At 35.2% G+C, this 26,987-nt stretch overlaps 1 protein-coding gene and 1 non-coding gene across 5 annotated transcripts; both read right to left on the bottom strand.

The window, feature by feature from the left end:
- Positions 1–1,979: 1,979 nt before the first annotated feature.
- On the bottom strand, positions 1,980–26,337 carry LOC148943270 (UDP-N-acetylglucosamine transferase subunit ALG13-like). Of its 4 annotated transcripts, none has more exons than XM_089101039.1 (4): positions 26,232–26,335; positions 9,147–9,342; positions 7,776–7,894; positions 1,980–2,402 (listed from the first exon to the last, which is right to left on the bottom strand). In XM_089101039.1, the coding sequence occupies exons 3-4, from the start codon at positions 7,863–7,865 to the stop codon at positions 2,001–2,003; spliced, it is 492 nt and encodes a 163-aa protein (XP_088957165.1). In that variant the 5' UTR covers positions 7,866–7,894; positions 9,147–9,342; positions 26,232–26,335; the 3' UTR covers positions 1,980–2,000. The 4 variants fall into 4 exon arrangements, with proteins under 4 accessions (XP_088957165.1, XP_088957167.1, XP_088957164.1 ...); XM_089101041.1 differs by having other exon boundaries at positions 9,263–9,342; XM_089101038.1 differs by lacking the exon at positions 9,147–9,342 and having other exon boundaries at positions 26,232–26,337.
- TRNAQ-CUG (transfer RNA glutamine (anticodon CUG)) lies at positions 11,368–11,439 on the bottom strand. Its single transcript has one exon. It is a non-coding gene; the product is annotated as a tRNA-Gln (tRNA).
- Positions 26,338–26,987: the final 650 nt, after the last annotated feature.

Below are 26,987 nucleotides of genomic sequence, written 5' to 3'. Positions count from 1 at the left end.
CCCGAAATTTTTACCGAGTCAAAAATTAGTAAAACTTTAGTAAAAAATTAGTCGAAAACCGAGTCGAAAATTAGTAAAACCCCCCCGAACAAAAATCCTGGATCCTTTCTTGGCCTGAGGTACACATTCTTCGTAAAAACCGCAACTGTCAGACGGTTACCACTTTCTAGATATATGCTGAAATCGGTAGACCCAAAAAAAAAATCCTAATACTATTACTACTAACAACTCACTGCCGCGCCAAGCCACCATAGACCAACACAGCTATGCAAGCTCCTCCTCCATTCCAAACTATTTCAGAAAATTCCCATTTCCCTTAAACCTTTCCCTACGACATCCTCCCAACCTATTCGGGGGAGACCTACTTTTCATTTGACCATTGACGGTTGATCAACAAGGATAATCTTTGGAAAACTATTATCTTTCATCCGCAGAACATGCCCTAGCCATCTCAACCTTTCTCCCATTAAAGACCTAGAAAGCGGGATTGAACCAAATTTTTTGTGCACCTTGCTGTTTCAGATACGGGTAGTCAGTTGGATACCCAAAGCAAATCTTAGGCAGTTTCTCTGGAAAACATTTAGCAAATCGTCGTCGGTTTTTCGGAGCACCCACGCTTCAGAACCATACTTGACCACTGTTGCTTCCAATATTCTAATCTTGGTTCGCAGATTTATCCTACAGCCTACATCACGACAAATAAATAAAAAACGATACACATACAAAATATCAGAATAAAAATAAATAGAATAGAAAAATAGACAGATTACATTTGTATCAGCGTAAATTAACACTTCTCAGGCGTGTAACTAAACACCTATTTTCAAAGCATAAGCAAAGCTTTACGGGTATGAGCATTAAAAAAGAAGCAAAAAATTAATCCGAATCTATGAAGTTTTGTACATCGAGCTTTACATGGACAAAAGCAAATGGTTCATGAAAAATGTTTCCAAAATTTATGTTTTTAGCATACAATGTTTTCAGTATACACATAAAATTCACAAAACAAAAAAAAAAAAAAAAAAAAAAAAAAAAAAAAAAAAAAAAAACAAGGGACATAAGAAACAATGCTGGCTTAAGGAAGAAGAGATTTGTTCCCATAAATTATAGAACATACAGTATATATTCTCTAAGAGTCAAAATATGAAATTTCACATTAGCAGCACAACTGTCCCAATACTCTAGTTTAATATAAAAAGAACAATTTTCGATTCAGGGGGGATTAAGGGGCACGAGCAATCTCGAAAAATGGAAGAATCAAGCACACTAAAAAAAGAAAATTAGAAGAGAATTCTTTAAACTTCGAAAAGGGTGAGGCGCAGACCCTAAGGCCCCTTCACCTGCTTATACGACTAATCCTTTCACATGCCTATTTGAACGATAAGTAAATCCAGTGGCATAATTTCCCACAAAATTTAGATTTGTTTTTTAAAGAGTATGAATTTAATATTTAATTTAAAAATTTAGGAAATCATAAGAGAATTTTTGAGACTTCGAAGAGGGTGGAGCACAACCCTAAGGCCCCCCTTAATCTGCTTACCAGTTACTGTGTGACTCTACCTGTGCTTAACCTGTGACTGATCATTTTGAATGCACATTTGAACGATAAGTAAATCCAGTGGCATAACTTGCTCAAATTTCATTTTCTTTTTAAATTTAATATAAAAAAAGCAACTGGGCAATCAAGGAGGAATTAGAGCGTGTAGGTAAGCTATAAAAATTGGATAATGAAGCGGATTATAAAAAAAAAATTCAGGAAATTAAAAGAAAATTTTTGAACTTTCGCAGGGCTGATGCACAGACCCGAAGGTCCTACGGGACTAATCACCTTCTTATGCGATTAATCCTTTCATATACAAATATGAGCAATAAGTAAATCCAGTTGAAAAAGCAGTTTAAACTGAGCCACTTACATAGGCATTCAACAACTGCTTATGTGACTGATCCTTTTAAATGTAAATATAAACAAATGAATCCAGTTGACAGAGTAACTACAACTTTTATACAACTAAGTCAAGAAATTTCACAAAATTCAATGTCTGTGGGGATTCTAATGCTCTGAATTTAAAAGAAGAGGCACTTTTTAAGGTTTCTGTAAGAGTATTCGGCGTGCAGCAAAGAGCACTATGGTTTTCTTGCAACTTGTTAGCTAGTTCCATCTGGTGGTTGCCCATAAGTTGGTTATTCACAACAATAATTAATCTTTTCTTCCTCTCAAGGGCTTCTAGACATGAGCCAGCACCAGCATGACTAATGACCAAATCTGAACACCGAAAATCTTCGGCGATATCCTCTTTTAACGAGTACGTTTCCACTTCTAATTCCGAACTATTAGCCAAATTCGGTTTTTTGCCTTTTCCATACTGGATAATAATTTTGGAGATTTTTTCTTCTTTCAACACCTAAATAAATCAAAATTAAGATTAAGTTTGAAATTCATCAACTAAAGAGCATTTTATTAGCAAAAAAAGGGTAGTCGAGGAAAACTACGGATATGATGAGATTTCTCCCTAATTAATTAACCATGCATTTAATACTATTACTACTAACAACTCACCGCAGCACCAAGCCGCCTGAGGCCAACACAGCCAAGCACGCTCCTCCTCCACCCCAATCTATTCAAAGTCTCCCTTTTTACACCCTCCTACGAAGTTCTCATTTCCTTTAAATCTTTCTTTATGACGTCCTCCCATCCCCGGCCGAGAACGACCTGCTTTCCGTTTAGCCCTCGACGGCTGGCCGAAAAGAACAATCTTCGGCAATCTGTCATCCTTCATCCGCACAACGTGGCCTAGACACCTCAACCTTTCTTTCATTATAGCCCTAGAGAGCGGTATTGAAGCACATTTTTCGTACAGCCTATTGTTTGAAATACGGTCAGTTAGCCGGGTTCCCATAACAATCCTTAAGCAATTTCTCTGGAAAACACATAGCAAATCTTCCTCCGCTTTTCGGAGCGCTCTTGCTTCAGAGCCATATTTGTCCACTGTCATCACTGTAGCTTCTAATATTCTAATCTTTGCTTGCATACTTATCTTCCTATTCTTCGAAACTTTTTTTTACTGTGAAAAAACACCCTGAGCCTTGGCTATCCTTCTTTTAACATCTTCACTGCTCCCACCATCTTTACTAATAATACTACCAAGGTAAGTGAAGCTGTCCACCTGATCAATGTCTCCGTAACCCTGCGTCACATTTACACCTTCATTTATTCCTAGCCTTAATAATTTCTTTTTCTAAACTATATTTTTTGAACTTATCCTTCCTTACTTAACTCACAAAAGCTTTAGAAGTTCATTAATTTTGCTCACACTTTCATCTAGGGCGCTTAAATCGTCAGCATAATCTAAGTCCAGGAGACTTTTTCCTCTCCATTTGATTCCGTGGTCTCCCTTTGCCTTTTCTGTGCTCTTTGAGACAAAGTCCATCTAAATAATCCATATAAAGGGGGATAGAACACAACCCTGCTTAACTCCTGATTTAATGCAAAACCAGCTGCTAACCTCATTTCCTACATTAACCTCAGCAGTGTTATTCTCGTACATAGCACTAATCACTTCAATGTGTTTAATTCATGCATTTAATTCATCGCAATAATTTCCCAAAGGTTCCTAAGCCTATAAAGGAGGGGGTAAACTTACAACTAAATTAAGCACTAAATCAAAACAAAAAATTCATAAGAATTAAAACGTCAGTTACAAAAAAAATGACGGTTGAAAAACAGTTATATACAGTAAATAAATTACATAAATAAATTAAATAGACCCGATCAATCATACACAAAAATAAAAAATAGAAAAGCAAAGAGAAGAAGTAAAACATTTAAGATGACACAAAGTTGTCTACAGTTTTTACGAATGAGTTAATCGGGTGGCATCAAGTGTGACATGAGTTAATCGGGTGGCATGAGTTAATCGGGTGGCATCGAATATATTTTACATTATATTCCGCACAATATGACTCGCCATGGCAGGAATGAAATCTGACCTTACAGAAGGAGACAGAAGGAGTAAAAGGAACTTGAATATGATTATTTTGCATTGAGACGACGGAACACTTAGGGGCCGGCGGAGGTCACCATGAAGCTGAGAAAAAGAAACATGCACACGAATGAATATACAGTCATCTGAGATCAAGTGAAGCAAGGCTGTACCCAGGATTTTTTTTTCCGGAGGGTTTTACTAAAAAAAAAATCAGGAGGGGGGGGGGGGTTACAAAAAAAAACTAAAAAAAACGCATACAAAATTTATTTATATCCATTTTTGTTACGTTTTTACGAGTCAGAAAAACATTTCGGGGGGGGGGGGGCAAACTCTCCTACCCACCCCCCCCCTCTGGGTACGGGCTTGAAGTGAAGGGATAACTCCTGACCAATTAGTCTCCTAAATGAGATTTCTAGCTTTATTGTAAACCTTAGAAAGCGGTTTCAAAAGAAAGGGAAAATTGACATCCATACACTAAGAATCATAAGATTGGAGCAAGCAGTGAAGGATATATATTCCTTTGTTAGTCTTTTACAGGGTTTTGCAGGAGTAGAAATAAAAAATCCCAAGTGAAAGGAAAAGGATAGTTGCAGGAGTTCAGTGTAAATTCCTTTCTTTGTGCTATGCTAATAAAGGGTTTACTGGTACTTACGTGTTATAGCGACCAGACAGAAGAAGTGAAGTTGGGTTAATCCTAATGACATATACCAAAATATGATGAATATATAATGCTTTAGTATATTATGGAATTATGAAAACCAGGCCGCCTAGAACGCATTATATTAAACACCTAACCAACTCTATGTATTAAATATTTAATTAAAATGTACCTGCATAGTAGTTTATCTCACTGAGACTAAGATAATTATCTCCAAATGCAGACAGGCAAACCGGTTTTACTCAGATCAAGAACAACAGTGTGGTCGGTATAATACGCAAGTACCATGAATTGTATTATATTATTCATAATAGAACGATTTATTTAAATATCTATTAACTAAACATATTTAATTAATTGAATATCTACTAAGTGCCGGTTTGATTTGTAAGCGTATTGGTCGGGGCTGTGTGCTGTCGTGGAAGAGGCAGAAGAGTCTCTTCAATAAACTATTTGTTTAGTTTATCAAGTTTATGTACAATATTTCAAAATAAATACAGGTAAACTAATACATTACAAGGACTTGACTAACCCATAACAAGAGAGGAACTGAAGAAACCTACTGAAAACCCAACCAGGACATGGTTGAACTTTCCTGAAGTAATGATGCTAGGACTGTTTTCAGAAAATATTTTAGTTTTAAATATTGTATTTTAATGTGAGTTCTCTTATATTCTTCGTTTTTCTTTTTTATTTGTTTTGCTGAGGACGGCCCTTTGGATATAGGGTCGGAATATTTATTTAAAGTTACATTTCATTGTCTTATAAAAAAAAAATCTCTATTGTCCTACTTGTTGTTTTTGTGAACAAATTTCCACTCAAAGTCACTATGGAGTTGCAACTCGAAGTTTAAATTACGAAGAGCAAGCTTGTCTCTTACGGCTGGAGCAGCACCTGCCAATTTCACTCTCTACTACCAACGTAAATGAATTTTTGCCCCTAAATTAGTAGACCGAAGGGTACGGGTCACGGAGGGCAAGGGATCAGGGGGATAATGGGGCATGGAGGATTTATATAGTTATATTTTTTTTTTTGGGGGGGGGGGTCGAGAACACAAAAATAAAAAAATTTTGACATTCAGTTGCAAATAGGCTACGTATTTTTTGAAAAAAAAATACGTGAAATAAATGAAAGTGGATTTGACTGTCAATAAAAATCGTTCAAATAACTTCTAAGATTTATAAAACTAAATTGTAGGCTACCTCTAGGCAGGTATTTTTAGGGAATGGGACCAAGGAAGGGATACGATCCTCTTAGCCCTGAAGTTTCGTAATTTTATATATTTTTGTAAGATATATTATGTTTACATTCTCCATTAATTATACAATATTGCCTTTAAAACAATTATATCCCGTCATACCCTAAAATAAATTCCTCCATGGCTCCATACATTCTTGATGACACTTTTGTGTTAGACATATTAAAATATGCAATATTCTGAATATTGTTGCGTAAAAAGACGTTTTTGAGTAATTACCCATCTTTCCGATTTCCCCAAATACGAAATTCTTAGATGATCATTTAACATTTTAATTTCGTTTACATTTATCATTTTAGTTAAATATTCTTTTTTAGATTCAACATCTAATTACTTTAATAGAACATAAAGCTCTAGTATTTCGTTAATTTAAACATAATACATTTCGAATGACACCTTCATAGGGATTACCTTGAGTGGAGGTAGTGAGGGCAACAACGAGCCCCTCACATGGGTTCTAGGATAATTCCCCCCCCCCTGAACAACTCCCACACAGAGACGATTACTCCCCGAAGAATCCCCTCAAATGTAAAACTGCGGGGACAAGTTTTTATATTTTAATGGCAGTAGCACAAATACTAACAATATGTAGAAAATCCCTAATCTATTCTATGATGATATATTTACCTTGAGTGGGTAAAGGGTAAAGCATACGGCACTAGACCCTTAAAGTCCAAATCGGCGGTGCTGATCTCCGTCTAAGGCCCTTCAGCCATGATGTGCAATGGAGGGGGATGGATTTTTTACCTTGAGTGGGGGTGGTGATGGGCAACCTAGAGCCCCTAACATGGGTTCTAGGCTAATACACCCCACCTCCACCCACAGATGACTCTCACCCAGAGACGATTACTCCCCGGAAAATCCCCCTCACATGTAAAATTGAGCAGCCAAAGGGAAAGTATGACAAATAAAAACATTCAGCATATTTTTTTTATGTATATATGGGACTTTTGATGGATATTAATGAATTTATAGAGTGGCCTCTTGGCCATGGGCGTAGGCAGCATTAGGCAGCATATTATCTAGGGGGGAGTCGATAGTGTGATGGAGTTTTATAAACTGCTTTTTCCAAACCATCTGCTTTTTCAGCCATATCTAATGTAAATTTGAAAGACTAGGGGGGGAGGGGCAACTGCCCCCCCAACCTACGCCCATGCTCTTGGCTCCTCCATTATACCTTCCCTGCAACCACCAAAATTTTAGGTTGAAAGGTTGGAGCAAAGAATGAATTAGAATGACACAAAAGTTTTCATTAGGTATTATCAAAGAGTCGAATTGTTTCAGAGGTACTTCATTTCATGCCCACAGAGTCATACCCAGAATTTTTTTCGGGGGGGGGGGTACTTAAGTAGTTTTCAAGGGAGGGGGGACAGAAAACTACAAAAATGCATCAAAATTTGTTTATATTCATTTTTGTTACGTTTTTACGAGTCAGACAAACATTTTTTGGGGAGAGGGGGGGTCAAACCCCCTACCCCTCTGGATATGGCCTTACATGCCCACAACTAAACCTAAAAGACAATCACGCTGCACCTTGTTTAAAGCTGGCTCGTGTAAGGATTTAAAAATCTGAATTATTGGAAGCATAAAGTGATTTCCAGGCCTAGGCACTTTTAGCATCGTCGATAGGGTCTATATACCAAATATACGTAGAATGATGGTATAAAATATCCTATGGTATTAATTTCTATATTTTCGTCTCTTTTAATTCTTTTTTCGTGTTTTTTTTTTAGTGGGGGGGGGGGGTTGAATTGTCCGCAGGGAGAATATTTGTAGTGAGGGGGGGGGGAAGTACTCAGACATTTCTCAAATTCTTGGATGTCTTATCAGTCTTATTATAAATAAAAGCATATCTAAAAAAACTATTCAAATTCACCTTTTCGAATTCTTCAGACTCAACAACTTCGATAAGTTTGTTAAACTTTGTGGTGCCAACCGTAACAAAAACAACTTGTTTCAATGCCATTGGAAAATCTGAAGTCTTACCAGTTCTACCTAAGAAAAAGGGGCTTCTATTTGAAAAACAAAGGGTATAAATGTATGACTACGCCAGGTCAAAAGGAGACATTTAAAGAAAGCAATTCTTACTTCATAATATGCAAAATTATCCTAGTTAACATATTTTTCAGGGGGAGCATCTTTATCTCAGTATTTTCACTGTTGTACAACAAATTTTTTTTAACAAAATTGTGAAAAATCAACAGATTTCACTGCATTTACCCATTTTCAAATACTCTATAGGCCGATATGAAAGTTAAACACCATCACTGCCATCTACCAAAGATACAAATAGGTAAATATTCATAAATTTAGGTTAATTTAGATTAGCTAGATGACTCTTGGGTGTTTGTTTTATAAACGATTTTCAAAATTTGGAGATTAGGCATAAAAATGAAAAATGTGATTGAAAAACTGGAAAAACAAGGGAAATAGTGAGGATAAAGGTGCTCCGCCTAGAAAACATGATAACTAGGATAATTTTAAATGTCATGAAGTAAGAATTGTTTTCCTAACATGTCTCCTTATGACCTGGTGTGGTCATACATTTATACCAAACAAAGATAGTTTCCACAAAAACTGTGTTAGAGAAAGTGTATTCTGTCTGATTTTCAGAGGAAGGGGAGGAAGCTCCTTTGGACAAAAATTGATCGAAGAGAAATACCCTTTTATACCTTTGGAATACCTCCTTATACCTTTGTGCACATGTATGCACTTAATAACACAATTTTTGGCCACATTCTATTTAGACAATGTGTTGCAAGAATAATCATCAAATAAGTGCTGACCCCCACATTAAATTCGTTCCCCTCTTTTGTTTATATTTATTTTCTTTATAATAATGGGAGACTGCAAAGTTGGTCGCGGTTATTCAAATTCCAAAATGGTTTTTTTGTTTAATACCTGGGTCATATTAGTCATACTTATGAGTAACACGAAACTACAGACGATTACAAAGCGCTAATACTGTGTCCCTTTCGTATTTTTTTAGTTCCGTAATATTCAGCTTACAAGCTCAAATTTTAAACTGACCAAACAGAGTAAAGATTTAGGGGATCATTTTTGGGAATTAGAAAAGGTAGAAGGTTGGATGAACATTCGTCAAGTCGAAATACTATTCACAGTTCACAAGCCAACATCTTGCAAAGTTACGAACACAACCTTTAAAGAATTATACTACTAACTTTAAGGAATTAGAAGAAATTAAACACACTTTGTAAGTTGTGCTCACTGTATAAAGATAACTAACAGTAAGTTCACCATAGACGATCTCGCTCTTCATTCTCGGTGCGTAAAAACAGCTCCTCCCACATATTCTTTCATTAACGGGTTACAAATGTTAGTATGTGTCAGCGGTCCAATTACCTTGGAACACGTATTTTGGCAGAAACTTTCGCAAAATGCCTTTGAAACCAACTCGAGACTTCGAAACCTACTTATAATTCCTAAAAACATCAAATAATAACATTGCACTTCTAATTACCGATTTTCATATATGTATTGAAATACATTAATTTAAAATTAGTTTCTTTAAAATTTAGTCTTCCAACGTTGAAGCCAAGTTTCGCATTCAAGAGAAATCTGACTTGTCTACCCGTGAAAAGATCTAATGTCGCTTGTTTTTTTACGTTCTCCGGAGCACTCGCACCGCGGTCCGGGTTTTTATAGTGGGTGAGATAGGGAACGATCCTACTGTCTATTATTTATATACTGTGGTTGTGCTACACGAAATTGGTATTTGGTGTAATAAAAAATGTTTTGTTTTCTCTGATATTAAACTAAAAAACAGGTTTTTAAACTGAAAGTCAGGAGCAAAATTATAGCTTAAAACGAAGAGAGTTATTCCGTATATGAGAAGGGGCTGCCTTCTCTTCAACCTTCACTCTTTACGCAAGACTCTTCAAGTTCTTTAAAAAAAACTCTCGTTCAAATTCAACGGTCCTTATGTTTGCGCAGTCTTTTTTAAAGAATTATGACAAAAAGCCCAACTTTAGGGTAAAGAGTAAGAGTCAAGGAAGGGGCAGCCCCCCTCATATACAGAATAACTTCGGTTCGTTTTAAATTATAATGTTGTTCCATAACTTCACTTGAAAAACGTTGCTTTTTTATTTAGTTTTTGATAGTTTCTCAAATCCTGCCAGGAAATTCTCTTCCCTCCCTCCACCGTGTAAAATTCCCCCTTAAAACTATTTTTCTCATGGAAACACTCCCCTTGCAGAAAATTTCCTTTAAAATTTTTCAAACGTTTTCCAATAACAAATATTATATTTGAACAATAGGCAAATTGCATAACTTAGAGCATTTTCCCCAGGGGCTATTTGGGGTGTTGTCATCCCTAAAAGGCATAGTTATTGAACATCTTAACTATGCTGAGTCGAATGACCTATTTCAAAGTATTGACCTGATATCTTTACAGAAAAAAGGGCATGGGAGGGGGGCTCGTTACCCTTAAATATTTTTGGTTACTTAAAAAGGCACTAGAAATTTTGATTTCCGTTCGAATGAGCCCTCTTTCGGTCCTCTAGGACCGTAAACCAAGCATATACAATGAATACTGAATGGTAACAGCTACGCCCCTTATTGGGTTCTTCTTAAAAACATAGGTGGGGGATTACCTCCCTAGCCTCCCTTCCATATAAGGTATATAGTTTGACTAGATATACAACACGGGTGCTGAGAGAGTAAGTGCTGAGGAGGGGGTGCTGATCCCCTCTTATTGCACACATATCCTGAACATAAAATGATAATGAATCATGATAAAGATAATTTTCATATGCTTACCTGCGCAGAGGGGGGGAGAAGAGGAAGACATCCCCTACAGGCTATTGATTAAGAAGATTTGTCTGAAGAGTCTGTTGAAGAATTAGACTTCTAACCAGAATTTTTTTTTCCAAATTTCAGACCCCCTCCCGTTTCTTTTAATTCTTAGCATAAAGTAACTTCTTAGTGGGGTAACTCACGAATATTTAGAATATCCCAATTTTAATTTGAAAATTAAATAAACCTAAATAAATCCTTTCTGAAGTAATTTTATATAAAAGTCATACCCCCCTCCCCTCCTACAAACACAATAACTTTTACACTACAAATTTAATTTTTTATCTCAATTCTTCAAGAGTAAAAGAACTAATTTAGTACTATTTCATTTTAAATAAACATAAACATTTCAGTTTAGATACTTTGAATTGGTAAACAAAACAATTGAACTAACTGACTGGCTATATTTACTGCATTATATAATGCTGCATTATATAAGTAACATGATATGTTTTTTTTAATTTTTTTTTCTTTGTAGTCTCCGTCATTTTCTTTTTGTACGAAGACAGGTTTTGTAAATAATGATAATAATAATGAATACTTTATGAAAAGAATTAGCCAAATATTAGCGGAAAAAGCACAGGTGGCAGTCCTTCCCGTTGATATAGGATAATTTTTTTTATTTTGATTGCTTAATTCCTTCTGTAAAATAAAGGTCCCACCGAGATTTGAACTCGGATCGCAGGATTCAGAGTCCTGAGTGCTAACCATTACACCATGGGACCTTGGTTGGAATATATAAAAAACAGATATATGAAGAAAATTCCTAATATAAACGCAAACAAGTCATCAAAAGTTTTTTATTTCACTTTTAATTAGTTTTTAAGGTTCATCTTTAGTTACTCCAGTTTCAGTTTTTTCTGCTTTGTTCTTTTTCTTTTTTGCTGACGCAGGAAACGAATCGGTTTTGATTTTTACAAAAAAATATTTGCTAAATATGAAGATATTCTAGCTATTTGATAGAATAAACAAGATAAATATGAAGAAAATTCCTAAAATAAACGCAAACAAGTCATCAAAAGTTTTTTATTGCACTTTTAATTAGTTTTTAAGGTTCATTTTTAGTTACTCCAGTTTCGGTTTTTTCTGCTTTGTTCTTTTTTCTTTTCGCTGACGTAGGAAACGAATCGGTTTTGATTTTTATAGAAAAAATACGGTACTTATGTATTATAACTAAACCGGCGCTATAGACTGTAAAAGGAAACCAGGCAAACGGTTATTTGCTAGATAAATTGATGGCAAAGCGTGGTTTCTCATCGAGTTTACAATATTTAAACGATTGTTTTTTGAGGTTTAGGGGGAGGGGGAAGGTACCTAGGTTAGGTTACGTATTTAATATATGTTATGCTTACCCCCCCCCCCCCCACCCTAAAGTGCAAAGGTGCTCCTTTAGTATACCTACTCTTTTATACACCGCTAGTTTGGTTAATGCTAATGAAATAAAATAAAATAGGATGACTAGCCTATATAAAAGTTTAGAAACAAATATGGGCTATATATTTGCACATTAAGGGGGTGGGGTCACCCACTGTCACCCTACTGTTCTGAGAGGATTAAACAACGTCAGAAATAACCCAGTTTTGGGTATTAAGCTTGACTTCAACCTTTAAATATGCTGTTTACACAGCTTTTACAAGCATAGCCCACGTTTGGACACCTTGGTAAGGCATGCTAAATTTCCTATGGGTATTGTGGCCGAACATGGGATTTCAATATCCCACAGGATGAAAAAATACTAACAGTAAAATGGTGAAGATGGCAAGGCTCGGAATCTGCCAAAAACCGGCAAATAAGAATAGAATACAATGTGAGTTTACAAAGCGAGTTTTCTAGTATTTGTGATTAAACGTAGACTTTCAGACAAAATTGAAAAAAATTCTAGAGTTAATCACCATAAAACCTGATCCAATCTGAAATTTTTTGTGAAAGTATTAATTAAGGTAAGACTTTTAAACAAAAATACACTACAATCTGTCAGAGCGTTTATAATCCACCAGAAGCCCCAGAGGTTTTGTATTGAAACTGTTTGCTTTGGCTAGACGTGGGCCGGTCTCCCCTATACCAATTTTAATATTTAATTTTGCCCAACTGTAAACTTTTGAGTTGAATTCTTAGAAGAAGCTTTTATCCAACCATAATGTGATTTGTGTCAAATCGATTTTGTGGTGTTTATGTTTTCTGGAAATTGGAAGTAGGATAGTGGGTCTCTTATATTGTTGCAGGAAAAGTAGAACATGGAAAATGTTAAAGACCGAGTTTTAGTGAAATGTAGAATGACTAGTTTCTAAAGACCTATATTCAAAGGACCTCGGGAAGTATTAGTAAGATCCCTCCCCCCTCCATCACAGAAGCAGCTGCCCCCCCCCTACACAAGATGCTGCCTACGCCCATTTTAATAAAGCATAGCATATATTAAATACGTAATCTAACCTAACCTAGGTACCCCCCCCCCCAAAAAAAAAAAAACACTTTAAATATCGTATACGCAATTAAAACCAAACTATACATTGTATTTCTCTACAGCCGTGTGTTGAATAATTTTTGCAGCGGCAGCTACAACCTAGTAAAAAGCGAACCACAGCCCATAGTAACCAAAAGTTAGAAAACCTGTTTTCAAAAAAACTGTCTAGTGAGAAAAAATTGCCATTTGACACTGAATCAGGAAGGGTAACTATTGTTTCGGTTAATCTTAGAAGTAAAAGTTTATTGCGAAAAGAAATTTATGATCTCGAAAAAGAGCCTGAAACCCCTTGAAAATGGCGTCAAATTGAAATAAAAAGCGCACCATTGGAATCAGCACGGCCAAAAACCTTTTTTAGGATAATTACAGTCTCCCCCTTTGAATACCAAGGAAAATGACTTTTTTGTATGGGTTGCACTGATCTGTCTCCTTTTTTTTCTTTCTTTTTTTCTAGAAGGGCTAGGGGGTGACCAGATCATCGTAGAGATGTGTAAGAGCTCATTCGAACGGAAATTAAATTTGTAAGTGCCCGATTTAAGTGACAAAAAACATTGGAGGGCAAATAGCCCCCCCCTCCTCACAGGCCCCATCCCCCCCCCCCAACTAGTCCTATAAAAATTTGGAGATAGCCATTTTGCTTAACATAGTTCAAAGGTCCAATATATATGGTTTTGATGATGATATAGCCCTCCATAGTCCCTGGGGAAGGGCTGTATGGGGTATCGTGCGTATCGATATCGCGCGTAACGGCATTGTGCGTATTGGTATCGCACGCATCGTATCGGGAATATCGGTATCCGCTGTTGGTCTAGTAAAGAGCGAACCACAGCCCATAGTAACCGAAAGTTAAAAAATGTGTTTTGAAAAAAACTGCCTAGTGAAAAAAAATTTCCATCTGACACTGACTCAGGAACGTTAACTATTATTTCAGTTCGTCTTCAAAGTGAAAGTTTATTTCGAAAAGAGATTTATGTTGATTTCGAAAACAAACCTCAAATCCCTCGAAAATGGCGTCAGATTAAAATGAAATGTACCATTGGAATCAACATGGTCAAAACCTTGTACAGGGAAGTTACAGTCACCTTCCCTGAACAACAAGGAAAATCACTTTTTTGCATCGGTAGCACTGATCTGTCTCCCGTTTTTTTGTTGCTTTTTTTTTCAACGGGTCTAGCAGGCTACCAGAACATTATAAAGAGATTCTTAATGGCTCATTCAAAAGCTATTTCTCATATCTACGGGCTTTTTACAAATTCTGCCATCTACAAGTGCCATATGGCACTAAAATGGGACTTTTTGTGCTATTTCTCAAAGGGTGGCACTAGCAGGCTACCAGAAAATCGTTGGTAGATCTTTTATAGCTCATATAAAATATACTGCACATATCTACGTCTTTCATATAAATTCCACCTTCATCAAGTTAAAATAGTACTAAAAACGACACTTTTGGTGTCGTGTCTCAAGTGGAAAAGCTGGACTGTAAAAAAAAAAAAAAAAATGATTTCCAACAAAATGTTTTGCTCGAATTCAAACAAGTAAAAAAAATCCAATTTTTCTGTTGGAATTGGGACTTGCTTATTGAATTCCAACAAATTATTGAAATTATTACTATTTATGTAATTACTTGTAGAAAAAATGTAATTTTCTTTGTTAATAGGTTATGTCACTGAAAAAGGTTTCTACTTCGATAGTTATATGAAGCTTCTTAGACGTCATTTGAAATCTGAACACAGTACCATTGAAAGTAAAATGTTCAGTATAAGCTCAATTCAAATATTTGAATTATAGCAGAAAAAGGGAAATGCTAATTGGATTTTGAGCATAAAAAGATAATTATAAAAATAAGGAAATATATTTTTACTTTGAAATAAGTTGAGCTTTCTTGTCTGCAAAATGAACACGCAGATACTTATGTACAAAATTATCTTTTAACTTTTACAATCGCTTTTTTTAAATACATTTTTTTGCGAGTTTCTGTAGGTAGAAAATTTCTTTAGATGCTACCCTAACCTTAACAGTACTAACGGTGAAAATATATTACTTTCTGAATTCAATTGTTTCTAATTAAGAACGAAAATCCTTTTATGGGAACAACTTATGTTTTTGCGATGAACGTCATTTTTGTAATGAGGCCCAAAAAGCGTTTAAAAAAAAATTCTTCCCTGGCTTTGGCATAAATTTGCTGCTTACGCTGAATAACCACGTAAGCAAATATATCAAAGACAAGAAGACGCCTGTAATGGTATTTCAGTCCTTTACGTACACGTAAAGGAACCAAAAGCTTCCCCAAAAATGAAAATTTTGTAAAATGATGCACATTTCAACTGGACTCAGGAATACTACACTTTAATAGCATGAATCGTGCTTCAAAAACTCGGGTTTGATACAGGATTAATTAAAAAACAGGACATTAACCCAATAAGTTTTATCAAAAAGTTCATAGTGTTAAACTGTAATTAAGGAGTGACTCAGCTCAATTGTAATCGAAACTCAAAAATATAATTTTGATAACAATTGATAAGAATTGAGTTTTTATGCAGATTGCAAATATATAAATTTCATTACGTTTAATATCTAACCACCAAAGGCTCCAAGCCTCAGAAGAAAAAGGGATTTTGAAAAAAGCGTGCCTGATTTTCGAAAAAGGGAGAAACCCAAAAACCCCAAAAAGTCAATAATGTAAATCAGACCTTCAGATTCAGCGTATCAGAAAATGTTATTGTGGGGGTTATGATCTCCTATCTGTACAAATGTGGAATTTATGTTTTTGCCAGAATACTGATCACGGATGCGTGTCTATTTGTTGTTTTTTTGTTCTAGTGTCCTTTTTAAGAGACCGTAAAGATTGGAGGGCAACTAAACCTCCTCCCAAGACCTAATTCGTCTCTTATTTTGTTTTCAAATGTTATGATTTAATATCAATTTGACAAACAAAAAGAAATCATCTCCTTTAACTACCTACAAACGTATAATGCAGAAGTAGATTTAATGTTAAGACCTTCAAACGACGAAGCGACGATTTTGCCTAGGAGGCATTCAGATTTAGTTTAATAATATTGATAACTTGTGTCTTGTTTCCCAATATGTTTAAGATAGTACATTTTTATAAATAAAAAAAAGTTTGGTAAAATTCTACAGTACTGTTCTTTTAGCTGTAAACCATGCAAGAAGTGAAGTTTGGTTAATGCTAATGAAATAAAACAAAAAAGGATAAAAATATAATAGCTTAGTAAAAAAATTCGGATATGTATTTGTACATTAGGGGGTGGGGGGTAAAACGTTGCATATATTAAATACGTAACCTAACCTAGGTACCTTCTTTCCCCCTAAACCCCAAAAAACCAAAGTTTAAATATTGTAAACGCAATTCGAAACCACTGTTTGCAATCCATTTCTCTGTTGAGAGAACCTGTTTGACTAGTTTCTTTTATCATCTATCTTGCGTGGCTTACAGCTAATAGAACAATACCAATTCTACTTTAGCTACTTTTCGCTATCTTGGATAGGGGTTAGGTTAGGAAATGAAACTTGCAGGGATGGGTCTAGAGGCTAAAGTATGGCAACTAGGCCCCCTCCCACGCCCCTTCTTTTCCCCAAAAAATCGTCCAATCAAAATTTTGAGATAGCTTTTTTCTTCGGCATAGTTGAAAGGCCCAATAACTATGCCTTTAGAGATAAAATTACCCCCTATAGCCCCAGGGAAAAGGTTTTTAAGTTATACAATTTACCTATTGTTCTATTTGTTATTGGGAAGTACATACATTTTTGAATGTGGAGGGGAGGACGAATTTTCTGTTGGAAGGATTTTGCATGGAGAGAGTTTTCCATGGAGAGGGAAGTTTCCAATGGGTGAACTTGTCAGGGGAAATTTTACACTTGAATTTGTCAGAATCTGTCAAGAATTCCTATACGAAATTCCTTTATGTGTCTTACTTTTTCTTTACCGATTCAGTTTTAGCCGTAAAGATGTTAAGGGTAATTTTCGCCAGGATTGAATTGATCAGAGGGTATTTCTATGGAAAGGGCGATTTTTCCGTGGAAGAGGAGCCAGGCATCCTGGAGTTATTTAAAACGATCAGAAATTAAATTAAAAAAAGTTTTTTCAACTGAAAGTAAGGAGCAGCATTAAAACTTAAAACGAACAGAAATTATTAAGTATATGAGAGGAATTGCCTCCTCCTCAGCACATCGCTCTTTACGCTAAAGCTTAAATTGTGTCCCAATTCTTTAAAAACAACTCCTGAAACACAAGGGTCGATTGATTAGAACAATAAGTAACTTTTTTTAAAGGGCCGAAAAACTGTAGCGTGAAGAGCGAGGTGTTGAGGAGGGGGCAACCCCCCTAATATACGTAATAATTTCTGTTCGTTTTCAGTTTAATGTTGCTCCTTACTTTCAGTTGAAAAAACTAGTTTTTTTTTTTATTTAATGAAGCTTAGAGACAAACATTTATCTAAAGGCAATGGAAAAAATATGTCAATTAAAGTAAAAGTATATAAAAATGAAAAAAAGTAATTAATTACAAGAAATACACAAAACAATTTCCTGCTTACAAAAACTAAGATATAAACTCCAAGCAATCAGTTCTGCTAAGCAATGCCAAAGCGTTGGACAGATATTTTTTAACAATATCGACAGTTTTGAACTTGGTTATCAAACACCAAAATATTTAATGCCTTTAGACTCAACTTTTTATAAAAAGTGCGCATTATCAAAGTAGTTTGCTCAAGGTAAAACATTAAAACTAAAATTAAGAAAATCAAATAAAAATGTTTAATTTAATATTTTTAGAATACCAAACACCAATATATTTGACACCTTTATGCAACAGAAGCGCAAAAAATTAAATCTTTTTCCAAGTTGCAACTAGATAAATACAATCGCTCATGGGAAAAAAATAAATGATAATAAAACACAAAAAAACGTATCCGTTCAGGGGGAAAATACGAAATTGCCAGCATTCCGTTCAGGGGAAACATTTCTGATTATAGTGACTTCATATCTCAGCTCATGAGTACTCTTACAATGCAAGCACAAGTGGACGGCATATTTTTTACCGAAATTGACCCTTCTTAAGTTGTTTTCCTCGTGTTTTCTATAATTAAACTAACTTTCTTGTGTACTAATAGCTGCACTAATTACTAATAAACAAATACATATTCAGCGCCACCATAAAAACTGATTCTTTGATTGAATTATATCAATAGTTAGGCTCTTATCCTTTCGTTATTGACAAGGATCGTTAATTACTTACCATTCATTACTAGAAAGAATTAGATTTTTTGTGTTTTTTTGTTTGTTACACCAACCAAATCATATAGAAAAAATATTTGTGGAAAACTGGAAATGGGTTACTCAGTCACAAATTAGAGCTTATATTTTCTTAACAAGGGTCAAAATCTATTGGCAGGCAGCCAAAAATGGGGCAACACACATTTTCTCCATGTTTTTTCCCTGTTCTGCAGTTTTTCCTTTGGTTTCCTTATAATTACTTTACAGTTCCAAATTTCCAGGGGAAGTCCAAGACCCCCCTGCCCCCCTTGCCGGCGTCACATGTCAATATCTATCATAAATTCAAAACAAGGGTCAAGGAAACTGGTCACTTCTACAGATCTAGGACAAAAGCCACCACCATCCCTCTTTTAAGAAAGGGTGACTCTAAAAACTACAGATCAATAAGTTTCACAAGCCAACTGGCAAAGATTTTTACAAAAATACTTCTTGACCATCTCAAATCTCTGACAAACCATGTCTTAGAGGAATACCAAGCAGGTTTTCAAAAAGACTGCTCTACCATAGAACAGATTTTCTCCACTTGACAACTGATATAGAAGTATATTGAGTCTACAAAAGAGCTGCTACTACCTTTCATCAACTAGAAGCAGGCTTTTGACTTGATATGGCAAGATGGATTATGGCATATTCTGCTATATTATGAAGTCCCTGAAAACATGGTAGTCCTTATCAGAGCAAGTATTCAAATTTCATTAGCCAGATTCAGACGCCCAAGAAACTGACAGCAGATTTCCTAACATTGCTGGGCGTTGAAAAATTTGAAAAAGGTTTAGTAGGAAGATAAGTCAGCAAATCAGGATCAGAATACTGATAACTATAGTGATAACAGTGGTCAAGCATGGAACTTTAGACCCCCACAAAGATGCTTTCCAGAGATATTGTCTATGGATTATTTTGGGTGCCCACCTGACTGATCATATTTCAAACAGTAAGCAGTAAGAAAAATGTGGTTCTATCCTACTTTCAAGGGCTATAATGATAAAAAGATTCAGATGGCTAGGATACATTTTACAGATGACCAATTGTGAACCATCCTGTTAATTGGCCAACCATCAAGGGCCAAAAAAAGCAGATCACCCCAATTGGGAAGGAACAAGTTGTACAGAAGGATTTAAGGAAAAATTTGAACTTCTTGTGAGGGTGTAAAGAGGGCCGCTTTAAATAGATTGGGATGGAGAAAGAGCAAATGTAGCTGTGCTAGCCTCAGGCAGATTGGTGCTGCAGTGAGATGTAAGTAGTAGTAGCAGTGGTAGGATAAGATATAAGATAATACCAATTTCCAAAGGACTATCACAAGCTCTAATAAAGGCGAATTCGCTTTGTGAGTCTTCTTGTGTGGTTTGGTGCTGCAGTTAGATGTAAGTAGTAGTAGCAGTGGTAGGATAAGATATAAAATAATACCAATTTCAAAGGACTATCACAAGCTCTGATAAAGGCAAATTCGCTTTGAGAGTCTTCTTGTGCGGTTTGGTGCTGCAGTGAGATGTAAGTAGTAGTAGCAGTGGTAGGATAAGATATAAGATAATACCAATTTCCAAATGACTATCACAAGCTCTAATACAGGCGAATTCACTTTGTGAGTCTTCTTGTGTGGTTTGGTGCTGCAGTGAGATGTAAGTAGTAGTAGCAGTGGTAGGATAAGATATTAGATGATACCAATTTCAAAGGACTATCAGAAGCTCTAATAAAGGCGAATTCGCTTTGTGAGTCTTCTTGTGTGGTTTGGTGCTGCAGTGAGATGTAAGTAGTAGTAGCAGTGGTAGGATAAGATATAAGATAATACCAATTTCAAAGGACTATCACAAGCTCTAATAAAGGCGAATTCGCTTTGTGAGTCTTCGTGTATGGTTTGGTGCTGCAGTGAGATGTAAGTAGTAGTAGCAGTGTTAGGATAAGATATAAGATAATACCAATTTCAAAGGACTATCACAAGCTCTAATAAAGGCAAATTCGCTTTGTGAGTCTTCTTGTGTGGTTTGGTGCTGCAGTGAGTTCTTAGTAGTAATTAAATTAAAAAAAAAACAAGTTTTTTTTTAACTGAAAGTAAGGAGCGACATTAAAAGCGGAAATCAAAACACGCGGAAAATACCCCCTGGATAATTCCCCCGGAACATCTCCACATGAAAAATTTGGCAAAGAGAATATAAGACAATTAAAAAGGATTTCGTATACTGATCATGTCAAATCCCCCCAGTGTAACATTTCCACTGGAATATTCCACCCCCAGAAATTGAGTAGCTGAGTAGCAATAGCAGTAGTCTATGTGTAACTATCCTGTATAAATTATTACACTGTTCATCCAATCACCAAGGAACTTTAAGAGGTATAAAATATCCCCCAGCCCTCTTTATGTTTTAGACAATATGTATGCAGAATGAAATTAGAGACCCAGGTTCTGCTCAACAACTTCACATTTAATATTCTTATAATTATTATTCATATTTTCTAGATACTAATTGTACACCAATGCCCAATGACAATGGGTAAGTTAATAATCTGAACATAATTTTCAAAATACTGTGAAACTGAAAAATAAAATCATTATTTTCCATTATGTGTGGGGAAAACATTTCAGGGGGATATGTTGGAAAGGGGATTTTTTATAGGAAACTTGTCAGGGGGGGTGGGGGGGATTTTCCACCAGAGGAGGGAATTTTCTATGCTGTGTGTCTTTTTATTGCTGTGAAAATGTCTATTTTGGGTTTGCTTCTATTTTTGTCCTACTTTACAGTGTATCTTACAAATAAATAAATATTCTATCAATCCAATATTCTTTTCTTTATCCTTATTTAATCAGCCCTAGATATATGCAATGACTCCAGTTCCAGGGGCGTCGTTTGGAAGGGGCAAGGGGGCACTTGCCCCCCCCCAGTAATGTGGAGAAAAAATTATTATATAACCCATGCTCCATGAATATCCGAAAGTAGACCCCTCTTACCCCCCCCCCCCCCAATAAAAATGTTGTAGATTCGCCCGGGTCCAGTTCCCAAGAGATCTCAGTGTTTACAATTTAAAGTTTTCATGCATTTACACAATTTTGTCTTTGTCTCTCCTTCCCCCAGAACTGTTGCATTTATGTTCTTGAATTAACCCTAGGATTAACAATAGGAATAGTAGCTTCATAATATCTTTCTGGGGCCTATTTAGGCCTTAGATTCATTTCATAAATTTTCATTTGCCAAATTTAGCTACTTTCTAAGTTAGCATGAGTCCCCTCAACTAGAACTTTATCAATATTTCCTTATGATGAGTAATCTAAAATGTTACCCTTATAAGGTCTAACAGTTTAACAAGTTAAGAAACCTATTCATAAAGAAAACAAAGCATCAACAGATCAAACAAAACAACAGAGAAATATACTAATTAGAGCTATGTAAGGCCACCAGGTGGGGATTGGGTGCATTTGTGAGTGGAATCAAACACTATATAATTCTGAAAACAATTTTTAAAAAATCAAAAATACTTAGTTAGGCTATATTATATCTAAAAATATTTCACTTTACTTTACCCTTAGCCCCCTACTAATGACCAAATATAAAGCCTAAATTACATATTCTCTATGCATTTCTATATGTCATTCTTTTCTTCAAATAAAAATTTAAGGGCAGATAAGCAACATCAACAAAATCAAGCAACAGAAAAATAAATGATATATATATATATATATATATATATATATATATATATATATATATATATATATATATGGAGAATATATATTCTGGGCTGTATATTTTACCATTAGGAGGAGGGGGGGTAAAGTAAAGTGAAGTACTCTTAGAAATGATATAGATTATTATAAAATAAGATTTTAGATTTTTTCAAAGTAGTTTTCAGAATCTTATACTGATTCCTTATGAGTGGACAAACACTAAAATAGAACCAAGAAATTTACAATATTTTTCTAATTTAATATTTAAAGCCAACATCTTTTGAATCTCCCTTGCAAAGTTTTTATCCAACAAGCAAAGCAATTATGATTTTGGTAGATTTTCTAATTAACTCACTAATGAAATAGCTAAGAAATTTACATAGCTTTGGAATAAGAATTTTCATCCTAAATGTATATAGCCTAACATTCATTTCTGTTATTAATGAACTTTACCCCCCCCCCCTAATGTGCAAATATATGGCAAAATTCTATTTTAGTTACATTTTGCTATCTTGGAAAGGGGTTAGGTTAGGAAAATGAAACTTTCAGGGATAGCTCTACAGACTAAAATATGTTCTGAGAAGGTGTTTTAAAGTACCTACTTCTACTTTTTCTCCCTCTAGAGAACAGTGACTTTTGATGACCTTTCAAAATCTTTGTGTTATAAAAGTGAAACTTATGCTTAAATGAAGTACAAAAAAACTGTTTTCATCTTCACAACTTTGTTCAATTTGTGAGGTCTCTAAGATCTGCAGACACATTTCCTAAATTTAGAAACAAACGATTGATATAGCTTAGCATTCTATTCAAATAACAGGAATTATATTTTCAAAACTAAAACCAGAGAAAAAGAAACTGATGACTGAAAATTAAGGTAAAATGTTGTTTTGTCAAATTTCAATAGGTACAGTGGTGTTGTTGAGGGGGGCAAGGAGGGGCAGTTGGAAAAAACTATAATTTATTAAATTGCTTTAAAACTGTAGCTTGTTTTAAGTGTCAAATTTCCTCTTTACTTTGAGCAAATTATCTTTTTAATTAATCTATGCTTGTTTTTAACATAAGGAAAACAAGAAAAATAGGAGTCCTTTACACATCATAATACATTCCCATTAATATTTTTTGAAATATACTGCCTTTGAAACCTACCTCATCATCAAGAAAAAATGTGAACCTAGTTAATGGCAAAATTGAAAAATGTTCTATGCTTCCGGTTTTGCCACATTTCCTCGGGTCAATTTTTCCCCCTTGATATTTAAGGTGCGTTTACTTGCTAAAATCAACTTTTAAGAGTAGGAATTTATACACCCTCTACATCTGCAAATAGGACAGAAATGGAATCAATGAAGAATAAGAATGTAGATATTAGATATACAGTGAATTTAATTTCTTGAATGAAAAAGAAATCATTGAAAAAGAAATTAAGACTTAGTGCTTTTTATAATGATATTTGTACTATAATTAGATAGGTTAAATCAGCTGTAGTTTGGTCATGGAATTTGCTAGAGGGAGATCTGTTCCAGGGATCATTTAATTGTTTTGATTTTATACTTCCAATATTTAAATCAAAACTCCAATTTAGCTCAAAATCCTCTTATTTGTAACTGAAACACCTAATAAGCACTGATAAATAGCACCCTATTCCTAACATTCCAGATTCAGATACTAACCCATAAATGTAGAACTGCCTCTATGTATAGTACTATGCAAAATTTTTGCTGAGGGCAAAGATTTAGCAAAATTGCCCAAAATTTAGCAAAATTCTTTATTTCTGCAGAACATTTGGCATAAATTAAGTAGCAATTTTGTAAAGTTTACAAAAATTGCCCCCCCCCAATGAAATGAGTCTCAGGACACCCCTGCCCACAGAGGCCTTAGGGCCAAATTATTGGCAGTTGACATCCACAATGATGTACAAGAATTGGTGATGAATTTCCTGACAGACCAAGAGCAGCAGGTCCAAATTTTCACAGATAGTGGCAATAGAGTATTCTCCAAACAATGTGACATTGTCAGTGGAGTTCCTCAGGGTACTGTCCTAGGCCACACCCTCTTCCTCATTTACATAAATGATATGACAAAGGAAGCCACAAATAACATCATGCTTTACACTGATTACTCCAAGCTTTTGGGACCAGCTATTCAACAAAACCCGCAATCAGACCTCCAGAGAATCCAGAAGTGGACCAGTGAATGGCTGCTTGAGTTTAACATTTAATACATGAAATGTCCTCAATTTTAACATAAGTCATCCTCCAAAGAGTATACCACACATGATCAAAACTCGCAGTCAGATATTCAGCAACAAAACAGATATAAAGAACAAAACTTAGGAGTACTTATTGATGAGCAACTCAAATTTCACGGGCAATGGCAACATGTTGTGTCAAAAGCTAATTTGAGTCTAAGCCTGCTGAAATGCACTATCACCAGCTGCTCCTGTAATGTCTTCCTGAGACTTTACAAAGCTATTGTTAGGTCATTCTTGGACTTTGGAACATGTCTGAACTCCCCTTCCTACAAGCATGACACCAGAATAACTGAAGGAGTTCAAAGATGTGCCACCAAATGCATCATGGGTCTGCAAAATATGCCTATGATAAGAGACTGGAGCACCTAAAACTACCAACACTGGTCTTCAGACAATACAAATGGGATATGATGCTGACCTACAAATATATTAGTAAACCAAACAACACCCTCCTCACAAAACATACAGGTCAACACAACACTACAGGACACTCACAGAAGCTAGCAAAGCAAAGAGTGAAGACTAGAATGTGCCAAAACCTTTTTACCAAACACATTTCCAACAACTGGAACAACCTCCAAGACAAAACCATGACAGCACCCACTAGTGCCTCCTTTCAAGTCTAGACTTGACAAAGAATGGAACAACAAGCCATGGAAATATAAATGAGACAGTCTATCCCTCTCAGCTGCCAACTAATGCAACATCACTGGGCCCATTTCACCATGATGTTCAAAATTATCATCATTGACATAGACCAAAACAGATCTAACATGGACCTTATTTTTTTCTGAAGTGCAAATTAAGGTAATTAAGGTAATGTTTTTGGCCCTGGATTTATTACTGAAAGTTTTATTTTCCTAGCCTAGCCCCTTTCCAAGATAGAAAAAGTAGTAAAACTCAAATTTTATCTTTACCCAGAAGTGTATATATGCAGTAAATTTTCCAATATCTTGACAAAATATTAAATCAGTCTGAAGAAAAGAGTAGCTTAGGCTACAGAGATTTTAGTTGCTATACTCAACTCGCAGTATATGCTATATTTGCACATTAGGAAGGGGGAGCATAGGTAAAGTTAATTTCCAACATAAATGAATGGGTGGCCCTATGAATTTCTAGGTGGCCCTATAATTTAGCTAGGATGAAAGTAAAAACATCATTTGATGCCTTTTTTGAAAAACACAAAGAAGTTATAACCTAACCTGCAAAATACTTGATTTTCAATTCAAACTGTTTTCTTACAATTTCAGGTTTTTCAAATGCTGTTGACAAAAATACTGCTGATTTTTGTAGTTCTAAACTTTGCTGTCCAATTCAGGGTATATATTTGCAATTAGGAGGGTGGTAAAGTTCATGATAAATTTTCAGTGGTCAATATATTTTAGCTAGAATGAAAGTGAAAAACATCATTTGATCTTTTTAAGCTCTTCCATAGCCTAATTCACAGCCTATAAAATACCTTTGGGACCCCTTTGAGGGTTCAAGATGCAATTTGCAACAGAAGCAATTATTGAATTATAAAAGAGCATAAAAAAGGCATCAAATGATGTTTTCACTTTCATCCTAGCTAAATTATAGGGCCAAAAAGAAATTTACCAATGAATGTTAGGCCTAGCCTATACTTGGATTCAAGATGAAATTTTGATTCTAAAGATAAGCCTTGGCTATTTCTTAGTTATCTCATTGAAGAGTTAATTGGAAAATTTACAATAGGCCTAACTTCAATTTCTCCTCCAGAAAGCCCTGAGACAATTGGCTAGAAAAAGTACAATAGCCTAGCCTAGCCTTAATATTCCTCAAAAATTCATATTCTTGGACTGAGTCAATTCACACTTGTTTTAGGTTTAAAATTAACATTTACTCGTTATTCCAGTTCCAGAATTTTTATGAGGGTATATGGACAACCGTGCAGCCCTTTCACCCCTTTGATTTCAGAGTAGTTCTTTATTCGGACCTCCCTATTTTATTTTAAATTTACTGCTAGTGTTGGGCGATATTCGATATCGATTTCGGTACATCGATATATCGGACGAAATATCGATATCTAATATCGAAACGTAAATATCGATATCGAAAACGATATTTCGGAATTTTCCAGTATTTTCAGCTTTTCTCGCCATCTACTCGTGAACGACCAACAGAAAAGGTCCCACAGAACCACAGAAAAAAAAGTTTTCCAAATCTTCCAGAAGAAGAAGAATAACCTATGAAATCCAATGACTCATAAGACGGAGCTAATGAATGCTCCAGAAACGTTGAAATAAACAACAATGACATTGTCATTTCTTATCATTCCACAGTTTGTATGTTTTTTAATGGAATGATTGTAACTTTTGTTAACTAACAGAGGAATGTGCGATGTTATCTAGTTTTTTTTAGAATTTACCGCAATTTTCAAAAAATCATAACATGTCTGTGTTGGTAAGTACATTTTTATGCTGGAAGTGCAATATCCTCCAAAAATGTGTAATTAGTCTCAGTTAACAAGTTTTTTTGTCATATTTACAAGTTGAATCAAACAGTCCGTGGTAACGAACTGTAAGTAAGGAGCGACCCGGCACAATGGTAACCGAAACTCTAGAAAACGGGTTTTGAATACCAATAGATACATCAAAAG

This window comes from Artemia sp. Qi Xiang Cuo, chromosome 15 (genome assembly GCF_049724085.1).
Source record: "Artemia sp. Qi Xiang Cuo chromosome 15, ASM4972408v1, whole genome shotgun sequence".
Classification (NCBI taxonomy): Eukaryota; Metazoa; Arthropoda; class Branchiopoda; order Anostraca; family Artemiidae; genus Artemia; species Artemia sp. Qi Xiang Cuo.
The sequence above is the reverse complement of the archived record's forward strand: the minus strand, read 5'-3'. Positions and strand labels throughout refer to the sequence as shown.

Excerpts from the sequence above, each read along its gene's own strand:
- LOC148943270 (XM_089101038.1), bottom strand. The coding sequence starts at position 7,865 with ATGGCATTGAAACAAGTTGTTTTTGTTACGGTTGGCACCACAAAGTTT. Across the intron at positions 2,403-7,775 it reads AGTCTGAAGAATTCGAAAAG|GTGTTGAAAGAAGAAAAAAT; the intron begins GTGAATTTGAAT and ends TGATTTATTTAG.